At 42.0% G+C, this 20,022-nt stretch overlaps 2 protein-coding genes across 2 annotated transcripts; one reads left to right on the forward strand and one right to left on the reverse strand.

Moving 5' to 3' along the window:
- Positions 1 to 5,697: 5,697 nt before the first annotated feature.
- On the forward strand, positions 5,698 to 8,265 carry LOC125178896. The gene is made up of 3 exons (XM_047883719.1): positions 5,698 to 5,892; positions 6,629 to 6,758; positions 7,266 to 8,265. Exons 1-3 carry the CDS (start codon positions 5,797 to 5,799, stop codon positions 7,784 to 7,786), a joined length of 747 nt encoding a protein of 248 aa, XP_047739675.1. The 5' UTR covers positions 5,698 to 5,796; the 3' UTR covers positions 7,787 to 8,265.
- Positions 8,266 to 11,783: 3,518 nt separating this feature from the next.
- Positions 11,784 to 19,397, reverse strand: LOC108669487 (facilitated trehalose transporter Tret1). The gene is made up of 9 exons (XM_018156831.2): positions 18,775 to 19,397; positions 17,520 to 18,128; positions 17,182 to 17,310; positions 15,601 to 15,807; positions 14,756 to 14,952; positions 14,256 to 14,406; positions 13,598 to 13,741; positions 13,041 to 13,144; positions 11,784 to 12,105 (listed from the first exon to the last, which is right to left on the reverse strand). The coding sequence occupies exons 1-9, from the start codon at positions 18,827 to 18,829 to the stop codon at positions 11,932 to 11,934; spliced, it is 1,770 nt and encodes a 589-aa protein (XP_018012320.1). The 5' UTR covers positions 18,830 to 19,397; the 3' UTR covers positions 11,784 to 11,931.
- Positions 19,398 to 20,022: the final 625 nt, after the last annotated feature.

Genomic DNA, 20,022 nt, shown 5'->3' on the forward strand with positions numbered 1-20,022 from the left:
AACTTCGTTTGAATTCTTTTGTTTGGATTAACTCAAAACACGCGAACACGAATGCTGCCTACCAACCTTTTTAATCGAGATATAAGTTCTATGGGCAGTGATACATCCTCCAGAAAGCTGGTGCACGCGCTAGGAAGAGGTTAGACCGAACAGCGACGAGGGAACTTACGGACGAGTGCATGCAATGTTACGGACGAGTGCATGATTAGAGATAAAGTGTCAATTTGCTAGAAACGCTTCAGTCATTCTTCGTCATTAATACTATCTAACTTAGTTAATGAATGAGATTCACAATCTACGAGTTTATTTATATCCCTAGATGTATCGATTCTTCCTGTGATGCCTGAAGTACTAGATCCTTCAATACAGACAACTTCAAACATAGGCTACTGATAGCAGTTGTGGCAAACGTACGTTTCGTTCGCGAGTTAATACCTTCGTTGGAGCAGAGCAATGAAGTTCACGAAGTATTTCTCGCCGAAGTTGTTACTTCTGATGACCGCGTTGGCGTGCGCGACCCAGGCCCAAGTGGCAAACTTCTTCAAGGTGAGCGTTGAAAATGATCATTAATTTCACAATATTTTGAACTTTCACAACATTTATTCTAGGAATCATTTTAGTGGAATAGTGTATGCACGAAAAATATTTCTGGTGAATGTGTAGTAAAATTTAATAAATAGAAATGTAAAGTTTCCTATGTAAAAAAGAACGATTATTTAACGATATATATGTCGCAGCGCATTTAGGAATATTCATTTACCACAAACTTTTGTTTAAAAGATAAGAATCCGGCAAGCTGTAAGTCAGGGCTGAAGTAAAAAACTCCTTTTAAACTATAATACAATCGGTTTACTGAGGCTCAAAAATGAAAAAAAATATTGGTCGCATTTAGCGAAACCGACTTCATAGTTCGAGATTCGCCAAACATATGACAGTATTCACGTTCATAGAAAGTGCACTCGAATATACATTGATATAAAAATTGATCGGAGTCAAAGTTTCACTACAGTGCAATAAGTAACAAACGCAATCTTTCTAAAGATATTCACACGAAAATTTCATCTGGTTCAAGAAATTGGAAAAGTGCGATTAATGTAAATACAAATCTATCATTCAAATGAGCCCCCTGTCTGTTTTGCCATAATAATTGAAAATCCCTTCCAAACTTAGTTAGAGATTGATAATAAACTTTAAACCTCATTTCCTGTCAGGTTGGCGGTAATGTCGTAGAGAACAAGTGCCTCCTAACTACCGCAGTGACAGCTTCGACCAGGCCACGAGTAGCCTGCAGCAGCCTGTGCCTTCAGAATGTCAACTGTCACTTCTTCTGCATACGCAACGGTATGAAATGTATGAAATAGAGTACAATTGATCTACGTGTGTGCGATGTATGAAAATTCCACGAAAAGCGTACAGTACGAAGACTCGTTCAGTTTCATTTTTTCTTTGCATTTTTTGCAAGTTTTTTTTTCTTTGCTTCAAATCTATCGGTAAGTTAAGGGCACCGGAGGAGAGATTTCATTTCAAGTTTTGCATGGAGGACTTCCGTGTAACGGTGAACTTATGTTCGTAAAGTATCAAGGGTATGTACATATATAATTAATGGTAGCGTGAGACGCTTGCGTGGGTTACGGGCCGTTATACCGTCACCTCCGCTCCACTGCACCATGAAACCTTTTTTTATTTTGTTCTTACCTGATGCTGAGGTTCGAAAAATTCGAAGTGGACTGAAGAAGAAAATATCAATTTCTATAACTGTTTCATGAATTCATCTTTATTGGAGAAAATTAAATCGTTTGCATGACCATGAAATACCAGTTTTAAACGTTCTTACTAACGGAACAGGTGACGGCTTGTGCGCGCTGTTCAAAGCCTACATCGCCTTGCGTTGGTCGGGCCATCCTGCGTCTGCGACTACCACAACGTACGACGCTTGCTACACGTCATGGGGGGACCCCCGGGACATCGTGAAGACGAACTCCCCCTTCACTTACTCCACGACTTTGGGAAGCTTCGACCCGAAGTCTGCTACTGATGGATACGCCTGCGCATCCCCCGCATACTTCGTTACGGATGAGCTGCCTAACAGCTTCACGCAGATAGACATGGAACTGACCACACGAGTGCAGACCGTAATCATAGCCACGACTTGGTCTTACAATATTGTTAACATGGACGTGATCCTCAGCAACACGAGTGACTTCAACCTCGGACAGAAGATAGGGCGAGTGGATGGGCCACTGACAGAGTGGTCGACGTACACCATCGTCACCAACACCAGCGTGGCCGGCCGGTACATCACCTTCTACCAGGTGCAAACTGATTACCATGGCTACGCTGAAATACAAGTTATTTCGCTGCCTTGAGCCTGTCGAAATTTATGAAAAATGTCCAACTTAAACTTATTTTCGGTCTTAGAAGTTAATTTTTCTGCTCAGGAGAAGTCTAAAGTTGGACGGACACAGCGTGCTGCTGCTGGTGCGATATACTGTCGTAGTTTATCACGGATAGAGCGTTAGGATCATCGTAACATTCACTTACCTACCTTGAACATCTGCATTTATTTTTTGCATTATACAAATATGAAATAGAAAAGAACTTGGCAGACCGTAGTCAAGTCAAGAAGTCAGGCTCTCTCATAATCACCAAATCCGACATTGCATAACATTTACTCACTGCCTCAAGTGGGTGTAAATTTCCCTCCTTACTAATCGGTGTCACAATTTCCCCTCTTACCACTCAGCGTCACAATTTCCGACCATCCCGACTTCACTATACGAGACCTGCTATAACAACTGCTACGACAATGTCTTGACCGAAGCATTTGGAATAATTGAATCTAATTATCCCTTTCTTGTCCAAGTAATGAACTTCTATGCTCATTTTCGGAAAAGTATCGCTGCTCGGAAGGATCGATCTATCCAACCAATACTATTGGAGTTATTGCTTATTTATGTCAACAAGATGATATCTGAAGTCAATATGATACTGATATATGTTCAAATCTCAATAATCCTTTGTTTTCTAGCGGTAAATATATGAAGCAGGGTTATTTTACAACACTTCTCTTTAACTTCACTTCTTGTTGTTTGTTTCTTTGTTTGTCTGTCTTCTATCAATCTTATAATCGATATTTAACAAACTTCTACCTTTCCAATCAATCTGAAATTTTGCACACTTGCGTAAAGTTGGAGACAATGCATGAATCGATTGACTGAATATATCATTTTGAATTTAAAAGATGTATTTTTTTAACGTAAAAAATCGAAAAAAATAATTTTGTCTTCTACAAATCTTATAATCGATATTCAATACACTTCTACCTGTTCAATCGATCTGAAAATTTCCACACTTGCGTAAAGTCGGAGGCAATGCATGAATCAATTTACAGAATAAATAAATTTGAAAAATGTAATTTTTTAATTCTAAACATTAAAATTTAAAATTGTTGTAATATTTGATAAAAATTTAGAAATTCATTGTACGTGTATAACATCGGAGACACTGGATTCTGAAGAAGTGTTGTCTTTAAAAAGTAATTTTTAAGCGCACATTATTTAACGAATAGCTATAACGACGGCAATGTACCTTTATAGCTCCCGTACAGTCGCTGTGCAGCACCATGAAGGCACCAACACCAGGCTGAGTATGTGTTGATATGCTGAATTTGTATTGCATTTCCTTTAATAATGAACTTATAACAAGCGCAATAAGTAAATGAACTGTTATATATTAACAGAAAAGTTCAATCCGTAAATTAATTATTTATAATATATATAATTATAGTGGCAAATCAGCGCCAGATTTTATCGTTCTATTCGGTAAGCATTTCTTTGAAATAAAACTAACATGAAATCGTTCATAAACCCGAGCATATTCGTTGTTTCCTCCACTCGTTTAAGTAAGTAGAAATTTAGATAAAAATAGTATTTTCGGCGATAAATGTGTCGGTAGACTTATAAGTAAGGTTAGACTTAGCTTAACCACAAATACGCACCACTCACGAAAACGCACCACTCACGAAAACGCACCACTCACCAGCACGCACCATTCACGAATACGCACCACTCACCAGCACGCACTACTCACGAATACGCTCCACTCACCAGCACGCACCACTCACCAGCACGCACGACTCACGAACACGCACCACTCACCAGCACGCACCACTCACCAGCACGCACCACTCACCAGCACGCACCACTCACCAGCACGCACCACTCACCAGNCACAAGAGTCGACGATCTGCATGTTGTAGCCGGAGCCAGACTGTCTGCGGAGTCACAAGGCCGTGCTCCTATACCGTGCTCCAAGGCTCTACAACAGACGTCACTCGCGACGTCACAGAAACTCCTAGGCCGAGACAGACATCACCCGTGCCTTCCATTGGTACAGCCGTGTGCCTTATATTGGAACAGCACGACCGGAGGAAGTTCGACGACCTCATTCGTGCAGTCCATGAAAGGACGGCACTAATGAAGAACTTCCGTCGCACGGTGGACTCTCAAAATTCTCTTCAGCTTCTGCAAGTGTAGCCTATTCTTCCACTAATATATAACCTCGCCATACTTATATACGTTGATAACCGTTAACCGTTCATGTACATATTCTATATAACTATTATTATGTATTCTATAGCCAGCGATCAATTGTTCAGGCTGAATTACCCCCATCCGTTGTAATAAAAAGTCAGCTGTAGGTTTCTGTTATGATCGAGGACGTCATAAAACTTCCTCCTGAGGAAGGACGTGTAAAATGTAGATTGTTAACTATTATTTTGTGTTCAATTAGACTCATTCCACATTCAAATAATTTATTCCTGGTTAGAAGACAGTTCTTCCATCCCTATTTTGATAAACATATCCTTGTTTTAGCCATCCTTGTTGTACCTGGTAGAGACTTATCACCTTGTTAGGGACCGCTTTTAAATATAATAATTTCATCGATAGTTAGGATTGTCATTTTGCTTTTTTAGTGAACTATGAAGTCACCTCGTGTAGACCCGCTATGCACCTCGTCATTGTTATGTGGGCGCCAATACTTCAGTCGGTGACGCGCCTCATCTTAACCAAGTAACCAAGTATTGTTATGTGATCCACCACAGAGGTTAGTACCTGCATTGTTTATCGTGTGTTAAACTTCCTGTTGATATAATGGTGGCCTTTTTGGTGATATTTAATATTATTTTTTATATTAGTTTTTATTCGTCTGTTATATTCATTTGTTAGAGTTCCGGTAATTCAAGTCCTTGATTTGTATTTATTCTTGCTTTTCAGCGAGGCTCCGAACTTAGGACGTTCTTACGAGTTGAAAGTGAAAGCTTGCTAGACACACGGTTTATAGTTTTTATAGTTTTGTTTTCTTGTATTTATCGTTCATTTATTATTATATTTCTTAATTCATCAATTTTTCTTCATCATTTAATTGCGATCATTGGCCAAGTGTCCGGGGACAGAGAGTGCTTATTTATTTATTGATTATTCCCCAACAACCTTGGTGACGTCTTTATAAGCTTGTCTAAACCCGGAAGAAGTCAGTATGAACTTAGGACGAACGCGTTAACGTTCACTCAATTAGCACTCCAATCCAGGTAGGCCGATATACTCACTATATGTATAAGTATCTTATCTGTACATAACTCACGCCTCATTTATTCTCATTTCTCACGGAGTTTAATTATATAACAAAATAAATCTATTCACATCAATACGGACAAATTCAAACTTAGGCTACTGATAGCAGTTTTAGCAAACGTACTTTTCGTTCCCGAGTTAATACCTTCGTTGGAGCAGAGCAATGAAGTTCACGAAGTATTTCTCCCCGAAGTTGGCTCTCCTGATGACCGCGTTGGCGTGCACGACCCAGGCCCAAGTGGCGGACTTCTTCTTCAAGGTGATTGTTGAAAGTGGTCAATAATTTCATAATATTTATATTTTTCACAAAAGATATTCTCGGAATCGTTCTATCTGAATGGCGTTTGCACAAAAATGTTTCTAAGTGAAATGTGTGGGAAAATTTCGTGTTCAATGGGATTAACAGAAATGTTGTAAAGATTCCTATGTAAAAATGAATGATTTAATTCAACGACATATTTGTCACAGCACTCTTTGGGAATATTCATTAATAACAAACTTTTATTTAAAAGAAAAGAATCCGGGAAGCTGTACGACAGGGCTAGAATAAAAATTTCCTTTTACTCAAAAATATAAACGACTCACAGGGTTCGAACTTGAAAAAAAGGATTTTGAAATCTATACATTGATTGCCGGTTCATTGAACGACATATATTGACGCCGATTGGTTCCACTGAGCGAAAATTCGTCAAATATCTGACAGTATTCACATTCATAGGACTATAGGAGGTGCACCCGAACATACATATATTGATGTAAAAATTTCAGAACCAAAGTTTCACCACAGTGCAATAAGTAACAAACGCGATCGATGATCTTTTTAAAGATATTTACACAAAAATTTCATCTGGTTCAAGAAAATTGGGAAATTACGATTGATGTAACTTTAAATCCATCATTTAAATGAGCCTCCTGTATATTTTAGCATAATAATGAAAAATCCCTTCCAAACCTAATTAAAGATTCAAATAATTTCAAACCTCATTTCCTGCCAGGTTGGCGGTAATATCGTGAAGAACGAGTGCCTCCTAACTACCGCAGTGACAGCCTCGACCAGGCCACGAGTAGCCTGCAGCAGCCTGTGCCTTCAGAAAGTCAACTGCCACTTCTTCTGCATACGCAACGGTATGACACATGTATAATGTATTAACTAGAGTGCAATTGATCTGCATGTGTGCAATGGATGAAAATTCTACGAAAAATATACAATGCGAAAAACTGCTCAGTTTTATTTTTTTCTTTGCATTTTTGCAGCCTTTTTTTCTTTGCTTCAAAACGTTCGGCAAGTTAAAAGCATTGGTGACGAGTTTTTATTACAAGTTTTGTATCAAGGAATTACGTGTAACGAAGAACTTATTTTCGTAAAGTATCACGAGTACACATATTATGGTAGCGTGAGACGCTTGCGTGGGTTGCGGGCCGTTATACCGTCACCTCTGCTGCACTGCTCCATGAAATCTTTTTTTTATTTTGTTCTTACCTGATGCTGAGGTTCAAAGGATTCTAATTGGACTGAAGAAGAAAAAATATCAATTTCTATAACTGCTTCATGAGTTCATCTTTATTGGAGAAAATTAAATCGTTTGAATGACCATGAAATACCAGTTTTATACGTTTTTACTAACGGAACAGGAAACGGCTTGTGCGCGCTGTTCAAAGCGTTCGTCGCCGTACGATGGCCGGGCCATCCTGCGTCTGCGTCCACCACAACGTACGACGCTTGCTACACGTCGTGGGGGGACCCCCGGGACATCGTCAAGACGAACTCCCACTTCACTTACTCCTCTGTTTGGGGAAGCTTGGACCCGAAGTCTGCTACCGATGGATACGCTTGCGCAGCCCCCGCTTTCTTCGCTACGCAGAGTCAGCCTAACAGCTTCACGCAGATAGACATGGAACTGACCACTCGAGTGCAGACTGTAATCATAGCCACAACTTTGGGTTCGGAAATGGCAAACATGGACGTCATCCTCAGCAACACGAGTGACTACAACCTCGGCCAGAAAATAGGACGAGTTGACGGTGCCCCGCCGCACTGGTCGACGTGCACCATCGTCACCAACACCAGCGTGGCCGGACGCTACATCACGACATTCTGGGCAGCGACTGGCTACCATAGCTACGCCGAAATACAAGTCGTTCCGCTGCCTTAATGCCTTAAGCCCGTCCAAATTTATGAAGAATGTCCAACTCAAACTTATTTTCGGTCTAAAAAATTATTTTTTTTTTTTGCTCAGGAGCAGTCTAAAGTTGGACTGACACAGCGTGCTACAGCTGGTGAAATATGCTGTGGTAATTCATCGCGTATTAGAGTGTTAGAATTGTAGTAAGGTTCACTTACCAACCTTGAATACCTGCTTTTGTTTCTTGATTTATATGAATAGGAAACAGAAAATGTAAACTTGGCAGACAGTAATTAAGTCATGAAATCAGGCTCTAACATCATCACAAAATCCAGCATTCGCATAACATTTACTCACTGCCTCAATTGGGTGAAAATTTTCCTCGTCCCTCTCGGTGTCACAATTTCCCCTCGTCCCTCTCGGTGTCACAATTTCCCCCTTCTCCCTCTCGGTGTCACAATTTCCCCTCGTCCCTCTCGGTGTCACAATTTCCCCCTTCTCCCTCTCGGTGTCACAATTCCCCCTTCTCCCTCTCGGTGTCACAATTTCCCCTCGTCCCTCTCGGTGTCACAATTTCCCCTNACAACTGGGCAAAATATTGAACAAATTGCTTAACGTACGCAAGTAAACAAGACATTCATGCCGGTTCAGATTAAAAAGATAATATATTCCATATATTAGAAACGCATTCTATGGAATGTATGAAATTAAAAGATATCAATAATAAACAATCAATAGCATTAATAGTGTGTGGCCCACTGACCGTAAGTTGATGACCTCTTCACTGAAATAGCAGTATAGTCGGCCATGAAATATCTATTTAATTATTGAAAATATTATCACGTCGGTAACAGGTACAGGCACGTGCGCGCTGTTCAAAGCCTACGTCGCCGTGCGCTGGCCGGGCCATCCTGCGTCTGCGTCCACCACAACGTACGACGCTTGCTACACGTCGTGGGGGGACCCCCGGGACATCGTCAGGACAAACTCATCCTTCAATTACTGGCCTCTGGTGTGGGGATACTACTCGACGTCTGCTACCGATGGTGTTAGGGACCGCCTTTAGATATAATTTCATAGATAGTTAGGCTACGGGTTTTGTCATTTTGCTTTTTGAGTCAATTATTACGTCACCTCGTGTAGATGCGCCATGTAATTTGTCATTGCTAAGTGAGGTTAGTGATTGCATTGTTTATCGTGTGTTCATCTTCAGTGGATATAGTGGTGGCCTTTCTCGTAATATTGTGTATTGTTATTTATGTTGTTCATTGTTTATGTGTGCTATATTCATTTTTCAGGTTGCGTTAATTCAAGTCTTTAATTTGCATTTATTCTTGCTTTTCAGCGAGGCTCCGAACCTAGGATTCTCAAGAGTTGAAAGTGAAAGGCTAGATAGACACACGGCTTATAGTTTTTATAGTTTCGTAATTTGTTTTCTTGCATTTATCGTTCATTTATTATTATAGTTCTTTATTCTTTAGTTTTATTCATTTTTTATTTGCGATCATTGTCCAAGTGTTCGGGGTCAGTATGTTTATTTATTGATTAGTCCCCAACAATGGATACGCCTGTGCAGACCCCGCATACTTCGTTACGAATTTTCAATCAAACAGCTTCTCGCGGATCGACTTGCAACAGACCACTCGAGTACATGCGGTGATTGTTGCCACGGCTTCACAACGCCACATTATTGACATGGACGTGATCCTCAGCAACACGAGTGACTTTCACCTCGGTCAAAAAATAGGACGAGTTGACGGTGCCCCGACGGCGTGGTCGACGTACACCATCGTCACCAACACCAGCGTGGCGGGACGGTACATCACGTTATACCAGGCAGCGACTGACTACCATGGCTACGCCGACATACAAGTCGTTCCTCAGCCTTGACCTCTCGTTAAAGTGTGCGCGCCTCGCATTCCAGGCGAGAATTGTTGAGCGATCGATTAGATGGCTTTGTCTGGTCAAGACAAATCCAGATTAACTGTCTTGAACATTTGAACCGCTGGTTGCGAGTATGGCTATAAACGTTTTCATGGAAACTTATTTTGGTCTAGGAAATTTGATTCGATCTATACAAGAGTGACTTTTATCAATTATTAAGCAATGAAACTAAACCTCACTGGTTCACTCACATTCCCGATTCTTATATTTGATATTTGTAAATGGGAATTCGTTAGTTATACGTACCTACGTGTTTTATTTTGTGCTCCCGGGATGCGAGAATAATTTACCCTTGGCGCTCAGTGCTATCTAAACTTCTCCGTAATTTCAAGTCCTCCTCATGGCTAAAAACTGTGTGATCGTACCGATCGCACAGCTATTAGTTATATTGTACGTATCTTTGCACTATTATTTAAACTTTACAAAGCGTGTAATCACGAGCAACGCGATCATTATGAATATTTTTCGAATGAATATTTTTTGTTTCTATTCATATTTTTTCAACGAATGATTTCTTGAATAGAATTAATGATTTCCAGAGGCCTTGTTGGACTGTGATATGTAAATTTTCCTGCCTTGGACATGTGTAAAAATTATCAACGGGATTTGGATCCTTTTCATACGCAAAATCATTAAAACTTATCACCTTTCTGTCACGGATATTATCATTGGGTTAATAGTGGAATCTTTATTTTCGAAACATTCCATTCTATATTTCCACACTTCCCCAAGCAGATTATTTTCAAGATATTCATCAATATTGCCAAGTTCATTTAAAATTAAACTAATTAATCCTGATAACGCTGACAAATGAATAAAAAATAACTTTAATTCAGGCTGGTGATTAACTTGCTATACAAGGAAATATTGATGAAATGTATAAAGTTCTCCGCTAGAAACTTCAGTAGCATTGGCGTTACTGTACACATATGTTTCAATTATGAAACATCGAAACTTAGACAAAGAAACAAAAAATGATTCGTCTGTTTATTTTCATTATCGTCCTCATCCATACTGAAAATTCTAATTGTGGCGCATTTTAAGAACGTGAAATTATACGGACGGACTTGCTTCTACGGAACAACCTAAAATAAACATTGAAAATTAACTCCTTCTCACTGCATTGAGATCTGTGATGAGTAAGGATTTACCGGAATATTAAAAAACGATTGTTTATTTTTCGAAAAAGAACTTCATTTATTATTACTTTATTTATTTTAACAGTACTCTTTCTACCATTTAGGAGCTTCATTTCATGGCTAGGCTTGAAAATTATGTCTTTTTCTCAGGTTAATCTCCATTTTTCCACTGATTTGAAGAGCAAAATATTGCAATTTACGCGAAGTTTTGTAGTTCAATGAAATAGTTGTGAAATCATTCGGCATTACTCGATCAATTTTCCGACTTTCTCGGGGAATGAAGCCGATTGAGAGTGAAATGATAGATGTGCTGTATGAAAGATTTACTTGATTAAAAAAATCACGAATGGGTTTCGTCTTTGCTAATATTACATCAATTAAGTTAAAAAGTGAATGACACTTATAATGGAAGTTAATCATCAGCACTTCAGGTAATTCGAAAAAAAGGTCAAGTTAATAAAGCCAATCAACGACTTGGACTGATCAGACGCTCTTTCAAGTTCTTAGATTTAGAAACGATGAAGCAGTTGTTTGTTGCTGTGGTGCGCCCGAACCTGGAGTTTGGAAACGTCGTGTGGTCACCGAAATTTGAAAAGGACAAAAATTTAGTAGAGAGTGTTCAAAGACGCGCAACAAGGATAGTTCCGGGCTTGAAAGGCAAGTCCTATGAGGAAAGATTAAAGATTGTGAAGCTTCCAAGCCTCCATTATTGACGTCTGCGTGGGGACCTCATTGAAGTATACAAGTATAATCATGGCTTATACAAGGTCCCAGAAGGATTACTAGAATTTGAAACAAGAACCAACACCAGGGGCCACGGCTATAAACTAAGAAAACAGAGTTGGAACACATCCATGCGACAACATTTCTTCTCGCTTCGAGTCACCGACATGTGAGGATCCCTTGTGAATCAAGTCACGAAAAGTTTGAGAATCGGCAACAGGCCATGGGCCTATTTCTTCAACGCCGACACTTCTATTCTATTCTAATACCACACATAGCAACGCACTTTCGTCACGTAGCAGTAGCACAAATTTCAAGTCTCTCTTATTTTTTGAGTGTAGAAGAAAACCTGGCCATCACACGTTAGCGTTACAAGTCTTCAGCCCTCGCTGCCCCGAGGGTCGGTGCTGCCCTCATGAAGAGCTGCGTGATTTCCTCGAGGGTCTTGCCACGAGTTTCCCTCACGATGGTGAGGGAGAAAAGGGTTGCGAGGGCGCAGACTCCTGCGTAAAACCAGTAGAACCCGTAGCTCTGCAACCCCTCCTGCGGACACGGATGAATTAAAATGGGTAATATGGTAATTTATGAATCATTTGGAAATAAGTGTAACTCAACACGTCCAGTGTAACTCAACACGTCCAGTGTAACTCAACACGTCCAGTGTAACTCAACACGTCCAGTGTAACTCAACACGTCCAGCGTAACTCAACACGTCCAGTGTAACTCAACACGTCCAGCGTAACTCAACACGTCCAGTGTAACTCAACACGTCCAGCGTAACTCAACACGTCCAGTGTAACTCAACACGTCCAGCGTAACTCAACACGTCCAGTGTAACTCAACACGTCCAGCGTAACTCAACACGTCCAGTGTAACTCAACACGTCCAGCGTAACTCAACACGTCCAGTGTAACTCAACACGTCCAGCGTAACTCAACACGTCCAGTGTAACTCAACACGTCCAGCGTAACTCAACACGTCCAGTGTAACTCAACACGTCCAGCGTAACTCAACACGTCCAGTGTAACTCAACACGTCCAGCGTAACTCAACACGTCCAGTGTAACTCAACACGTCCAGCGTAACTCAACACGTCCAGTGTAACTCAACACGTCCAGCGTAACTCAACACGTCCAGTGTAACTCAACACGTCCAGCGTAACTCAACACGTCCAGTGTAACTCAACACGTCCAGCGTAACTCAACACGTCCAGTGTAACTCAACACGTCCAGCGTAACTCAACACGTCCAGTGTAACTCAACACGTCCAGCGTAACTCAACACGTCCAGTGTAACTCAACACGTCCAGCGTAACTCAACACGTCCAGTGTAACTCAACACGTCCAGCGTAACTCAACTCGTGACCCACCATGAGTAACATGACCCACCATGAGTAACATGACCACCATGAGTAACATGACCCACCATGAGTAACATGACCACCATGAGTAACATGACCACCATGAGTAACATGACCCACCATGAGCAGATCGTAGGACTGGACGGTGAGGAAGGATGTCGTCCAGAGCGCCGTGACGGTGAGCCCCGCCGCGGTCTCCCTCACCAGCGGGGGAAACATCTCCCCTGGGGGGTGGAGAGGGAACTTGAGCATTTTCTTTACAGTGCATCATGTTCATACGGTGGGACATGTTTATGTGATGCAACATGTTCATTTGATGCGATATTAAATGTGAAACATTACGTACTGATATTACTGATAATATGAAAATTGAAGACAGTTGCCGGAAACCGAGCATTGCTAACCCAAGAGTAAAAATACGATGAGGCCAAATCCAGCAATATACAATGCTCATCTACGAGTATAAAGACGACGAGGCCGATGCTGCAGCAAAGCTCACCTACGAGTATAAAGACGACGAGGCCGATGCTGCAGCAACGCTCACCTACGAGTATAAAGACGACGAGGCCGATGCTGCAGCAAAGCTCATCTACGAGTATAAAGACGACGAGGCCGATGCTGCAGCAAAGCTCATCTACGAGTATAAAGAAGATGAAGCCAAAGCCAGCGATGCTCACCTACAAGAATCCAGATGACAGGCCCGAAACCAGTGCCGTAGGCCATGACGTACGTCATGATGGCTGTGAGCGGCAGCCATGCCAGCTGTGAAGGTTCCCAGTTCTCAGACTCCTCCAGAAGGTAGAAGTACAAGCCCAGACTACCTGTAGGAGTGGAAATACAAGTCAAACATGATCATGAGACTTATAGATATTGCGGCCTAATGGTAGTGGCTATTGCCAAATGTTAACAGAGCCTTGAGATCGCTTGTTTTGGGTCTTGATCGAAAGCAGTTGAGTGAATTGAGTGTTCGAGACCCACAACAAGCTGCGAAAGTAAATCCTGCATGCAAACGGGTACTTTAAGCTGGTCCTTACATTCAACATCCAAAGCCAATAAGCGAAGCTGTTTTCATAATCCAAAATCTGAAGCCTGTACCGTACTCCTGCATTAGAGACACATACTTGAGACTTGCATCAACATCTGTTTATAAATACTGTGCCTATAATCCTCACCTACGCGAATGCATAGATTTTTTTACCGATGGCTTGTCCTCGAACTTGCACACAACAAATTCGAATCTCTTAACAAGAAGCTTTTAATCTGTAATATTAAGAAAGTTCAATACGTAGTCGCACCCGCTAGTTAATAGTCACGTTCATGATCCAGCGTACGCACCCAGCGACACAGTCATGACGGCAGAGCTGACGGTGAGTAGCGTCTTGCGCCCCACCCTATCCACCAGAAAGATGGCAACCACACCAGCGACTATCTCCACCAGGATGCAGATAACGCTGCTCAAGTTCTCCGACATGTTGCTGCCTGTGCTCTGCAACCATGTGGTGCGTAGTTAGGGCTGAGGTAGGAATGATGCTCCGTAAGTTTGATTGCAAGGTTGCAGAGTGTACATTTTGCAAAAGAAAATTAGTCACGATTGTTGTACCCATCGAAAAGATGATGCATCAAATAGCAAGACACCCATGGAAGATGATGCAGTATGAAAAAATTATGAGAGGATGCTGCTAGAATCACTATTCTGCTGACAGGGCTCTGTAGCACTATTCCACTGCTGCAGTACGACACAAATCGGGAAGAGGTAGTACAAACCGATAAACCTACCCGGCAAATGGTTGACGAAGACATGCACGGGAAATAGTGCAATACATCTCAAGACTCACCTTGAAAATGGTGCTTAGGTTGGAAGTGAGCACTTCGATGCCCACCAGCTGGGCGAAGACGCTGATGGTGAGGGTGATGATGAGGGGCTTGTAAATGTGGGGCTTCTTCAGGTCCTTCAATTTGAAGGAAGCATCCTTCGCTTCCTTCTGGGACTCCAGCACATCATGGATCTCCTTATCGATGCAGTAGTCAGGACCTATAATCCCGAACATCATTTCCAACATTTTTTTGTAAATATACTTAATTTATTACATTGATTGAAGAGGGAATGTTAGGCTACAACGTGCATGTGTAAAGCATTATTAATTCTGCTTTTGAGTTACCATAATCTTCGAATCAGCTAATGCAATATCACAATCAGAATGATTATGGTACGGCTTTTGAAGCGGTTAATTACTAATTGCTATTATGGAATGATGATTGTCCTTAATAACATTTCTAAATGCGTCAATTTAATCAAGGCGATGTGATGTGCAAAAGCCAACTATTGTTTGTACGTAGGATGCAATTAAGAGTTCATTCGGGATCAGAATTTCCTGTTTTTACAATCAATTCATCTCTTTAATATAGTTGCTACTTCAAATACACGGGCTTCACCATTTGTTCCATCAAATACTTCATAAAGGAGGATAGAGACATAGATTCGTTAGCGTAAAATAACCGCCAAAGATTCATATTTTTTTTATAAAAAATGAAACGTAAGGATATGGATGAAATAATAGAAAATGCGAAGAAAAAACTGATATAACTGTTTATATTGAAATAATTCTTCAACATTGATTTAAAAAATTAAAATGAAGGATAAAAGAAGCTACAGAAGCGTCCAGAAATTTTGCGCATATACCCCTGAAATGCTGGAGATTGCGACGCGCCTCCTGCTCCCTGCCCCTCATGAGGAGGTGTGCTGGGGACTCCTTGCAGAAGAACATGAGGATGACGAACATGATAGTGGGGCACATGGAGATGAGGGCGAGGTGTTGCCATGTCGTGTACGCCCCCACCACCATCTCCAGCAGGATGCCCACCACCAGTGCTAGCTCGTAAAAACTCCCTGCCAACACCGCGGAGTTATAGTCGCTTGTTAAACGTATGTCTGACTTTAAACATGTTCGATCGCGCGGAATTTCCTAAATATTGAATAGACTGGAAATTGCATAGTAAACTTAATAAACGGACCAACGCCTCCCGATAGCAAGCCATCACAACCTATAGCGCCTTATCTAAAGTGTCTTCGAAAGCCCGTTTCACGATTCATATTTTTCGTACCTTTTCGTTCTTGTTGTCGGTAGCCTCCCATCATCAAAGCTGTTCACTGTCTGGTTTTGCGTGAATATGGTTGAATATACAAAACTTGCACTATCAATAGTATGGTCAATATCTTAAGCTCTCATTGTATTGGAAATAATTATTGCTAATAACCATCAATAATAATTCAAGAAAACCGGTAAGGTTGCTGTGAATGCTGTCTCGTCTCAACTTGTGGTGTCGCTCAAGAGAGCCAGTTAATGCTCTGCAAAGAGCGGGAACTTATCGCATGATCATCTTATAAGGCTTCTATTACTGGCTATACGTACGCAACGTCCTCCTGACATCGCAGGGCACTGGCTATACGTACCCAACGTGCCCCTGACATCGCAGGGCACTGGCTATACGTACCCAACGTGCCCCTGACATCGCAGGGCACTGGCTATACGTACCCAAGGTGCCCCTGATATCTCAAAGCACTGGCTATACGTACGCAACGTGCCCCTGATATCGCAGGGCACTGGCTATACGTACCCAACGTGCCCCTGACATCGCAGGGCACTGGCTATACGTACCCAAGGTGCCCCTGATATCTCAAAGCACTACAACGTGCCCCTGATATCGCAGGGCACTGGCTATACGTACCCAACGTGCCCCTGACATCGCAGGGCACTGGCTATACGTACCCAACGTGCCCCTGATATCTCAAAGCACTGGCTATACGTACCCAACGTGTCCCTGATATCGCAGGGCACTGGCTACACGTACCCAACGTGCCCCTGACATCGCAGGGCACTGGCTATACGTACCCAACGTCCCCCCTGATAACGCAGGGCACTGGCTATACGTACCCAACGTCCCCCCTGATAACGCAGGGCACTGGCTATACGTACCCAACGTGCCCCTGATATCGCAGGGCACTGGCTATACGTACCCAACGTGCCCCTGATATCACTGGGCACTGGCTATACGTACCCAATGTCCCCCTGATATCGCAGTGCACTGGCTAAACGTACCCAACGTGCCCCTGATATCGCAGGGTACTGGCTACACGTACCCAACGTGCCCCTGACATCGCAGGGCACTGGCTATACGTACCCAACGTGCCCCTGACATCGCAGGGCACTGGCTATACGTACCCAACGTGCCCCTGACATCACAGGGCACTCTCTAAACGTACCCAACGTGCCCCTGATATCGCAGGACGCAATCTCCCCGACGTAGGCGCTGGCGGCGGCGGCGTTGGAGCCCACGAAGACGCCCGTGAGGACGCGGCCCGTCACCAGCGCGGGGTAAGCCGTACACAGGCCTGGGGGCGAGTGTCGCCCGGTCTAAAGGCTTTCTATCAAACGTTGTTTAGTTATTTATATTATTACATTCTTCTTCATTACATGTTTTTTAGCGACAGATTTACGTTACTTTGTTTTCATTAACCTTTCCCTACAATCAATATTACTGTTCATAATTACAGCCAGAAACAAAATTTATCAAAATTGCATTTATAATCAAGTTTTTCACCCGTCATTGTCCAGCCCAGCAAGCAGGGCACGGTAGACGCGATCAGCGCCCCCCTCTTGCCCAGGTGGGTCATGAGGGCACCGCTGCCCAGAGCCCCCACCAGCGCCCCCAGCGCGAACACCGACATGAACCACGACAGCTGCTCGCTGGACATCACAATGTCCGCTGTGTCGTCCAACTCAGAGGGCGCCGTAGGAGTAATATCCTCGGCGCCCATTGAATAAGTGGGAGAGAAATCCGAGGGAAAAATTCTTTTCAGCGGTGATAGATCGTGGCTTCTGATATTATTTATATTATTATTGATTGTTGAGCTAGTTGATGGAAATGTCGTATTAAATAGAATTTCGTTAATAACGTTTTTCCAGCTGGGAAACCCGTTGTTATTTATTGCATTATAGGAGGAGTATTCGTCGTCGTAACCAGCAGCCTGTCCACTTCCAGCAGCAGTGTTCACGTATATATGTTCCACGCTTAAAGGGTTCCTGTAGGTGTTGTTCACGGCTACAGTGTTGTTCACAGGAACGGTGTCGTTGACAGGGACGCGTAGCTGGTAGGACGCCGGGGAGTTGAAGCCCAAGACGGCACCGACGCCGATGGACACAACCGACACTTAGGAGTTATAAAAAAACTAATTCTTTATTGTTGATTAATACACATTTCAAATTAAATTTTGAAATCACGAGTCACTCTAAAACATTTTCAGTCAATTGTTGCGCATGAAATTATAGTTGCGCATGTAGCTATTGATAGCTGGTATTTACCATCTGATATGAGTGCCATGAATTAACTTGGTACCACGTATACCAGTCGTTGAGTTGAACCTTGACACTCATTTGATCAAAAAGCCAGTTTTTTAGATCTGTGGACTAGTCAAGAAAAGTACAAGAATCGGCGACCGGCCTATCCAGGCCCATTCTTCAGCGCCGAAGATACTGTATAATACGGTACTATACTATACAAACATGCAGTGGTGATCTATAGTATCTCTACTGTTCTAAGTATCAGGACCTCACCTGGTCAAAATCATGAATAGATTTATTTATTTCTCTATTTGTAATTCATCTTGTATTCTATTTACTCTCATGAGGATAAATAACGTTTTTTAATGACAATAAAAAGTGGTTAGAATTAGAAGACTAGGAGCTAAAATGTTAAATGGTCCGAAAAAGTCTATTGAAATCAGAGAAAGGATGACTTATTTATTCATGTACAATAATAAGAGCCGTCAATGGAATATAAATGAGGGTATAGTTACCAGCTAATGTGGTGAGGTACTGGTTGAGGTGTGATGGTGATTCGCTGGTCAACATGGTTGCACGTGCTGTACCTTATTGAAAAACATGGACGATCCTCGAGTATCACAGAATATCAGACGGTATCAGTGATCACTATCATGTATTGTTTGTACCCTCCGAGGTTTTTTTTATGATTATGGTATATTAGATTTTTGTTACAATAATCTTGTTACAATTGTTTTGTTATCTTGAGGCTTTAGGTTTTGAGGGTAAACCAAATCTTGAGGCTTTAGGTTTTTATTTTACATGTTTTTTTTTCGCCGTTTATTTATCGACGGGTAATTTCTTAACTTGAATGCTATTATGACAAATAATTTATAATGCGAGAGTGCAATAGAATTCCACTTTATTAGTCATCCACTGACGATAATATTTCACACTTGCACGTCATATAAGACCAATTTTCATTATGAAACTTTTCGAAATCTTAATGTCCGCACCAGCCTGACACATTCATCAAGTTAAATTAATTAATTTCTTATAGCATGACCGTGCTTACTAAATCAGGCTGATTTGTATCAATAATGAATTTTTTTTTAGCAATTAGTCTTGATCAATTTTCCTAGCATCACTACGAGACGGAGGCTACCTCTGCACTGTCGCATGCGTGCATCTACTATCTCTTATCTAATTATTCACACACACGCGTCTCATTATAATTTCTGATAAGCCTGATGTAGATTTAAGGCCGGCAAACCGTTATCATTGTAAAAGAAACAAATTGTTAATCACGATAAGATTATGAACAGCGACATAATTTGCGACCATAACTATACCATGGTTACTGCCCTGGCGACGGACTGATAAAACGTTACTACATATAGCGACCTAAGTACACGTAACGGACTAAGCACCCGTAGAGACGTAGTGGCGGAGGAACACGTAGCAACCCAAGTACACGTAGCGGCCCAAATGGACGTAGCGGCCATGTATATGAAGTGGCCGATTATTCGTCTTCAATTGATGGGTTCAGCTTGAGAGGCCATCGGCGTTGATCCCAATCATGTTGATTCATTACTGTCGTAATCAGGTTCAGGTGCTATGATTCTAACAAGTGCGTCTACTGGACTTTTGACAAGTCCGTTTTCTGGGCTTCTGACAAGCCCGTTTGTTGGACTTTTGACAAGCCCGTTTTCTGGGCTTCTGACAAGCCCGTTTGTTGGACTTTTGACAAGCCCGTTTGACGGGCATTTGACAAGCCCGTTTAC

The sequence above is a fragment of the Hyalella azteca genome, unplaced genomic scaffold (genome assembly GCF_000764305.2).
Source record: "Hyalella azteca isolate HAZT.00-mixed unplaced genomic scaffold, Hazt_2.0.2 contig1738, whole genome shotgun sequence".
NCBI lineage: Eukaryota > Metazoa > Arthropoda > Malacostraca > Amphipoda > Hyalellidae > Hyalella > Hyalella azteca.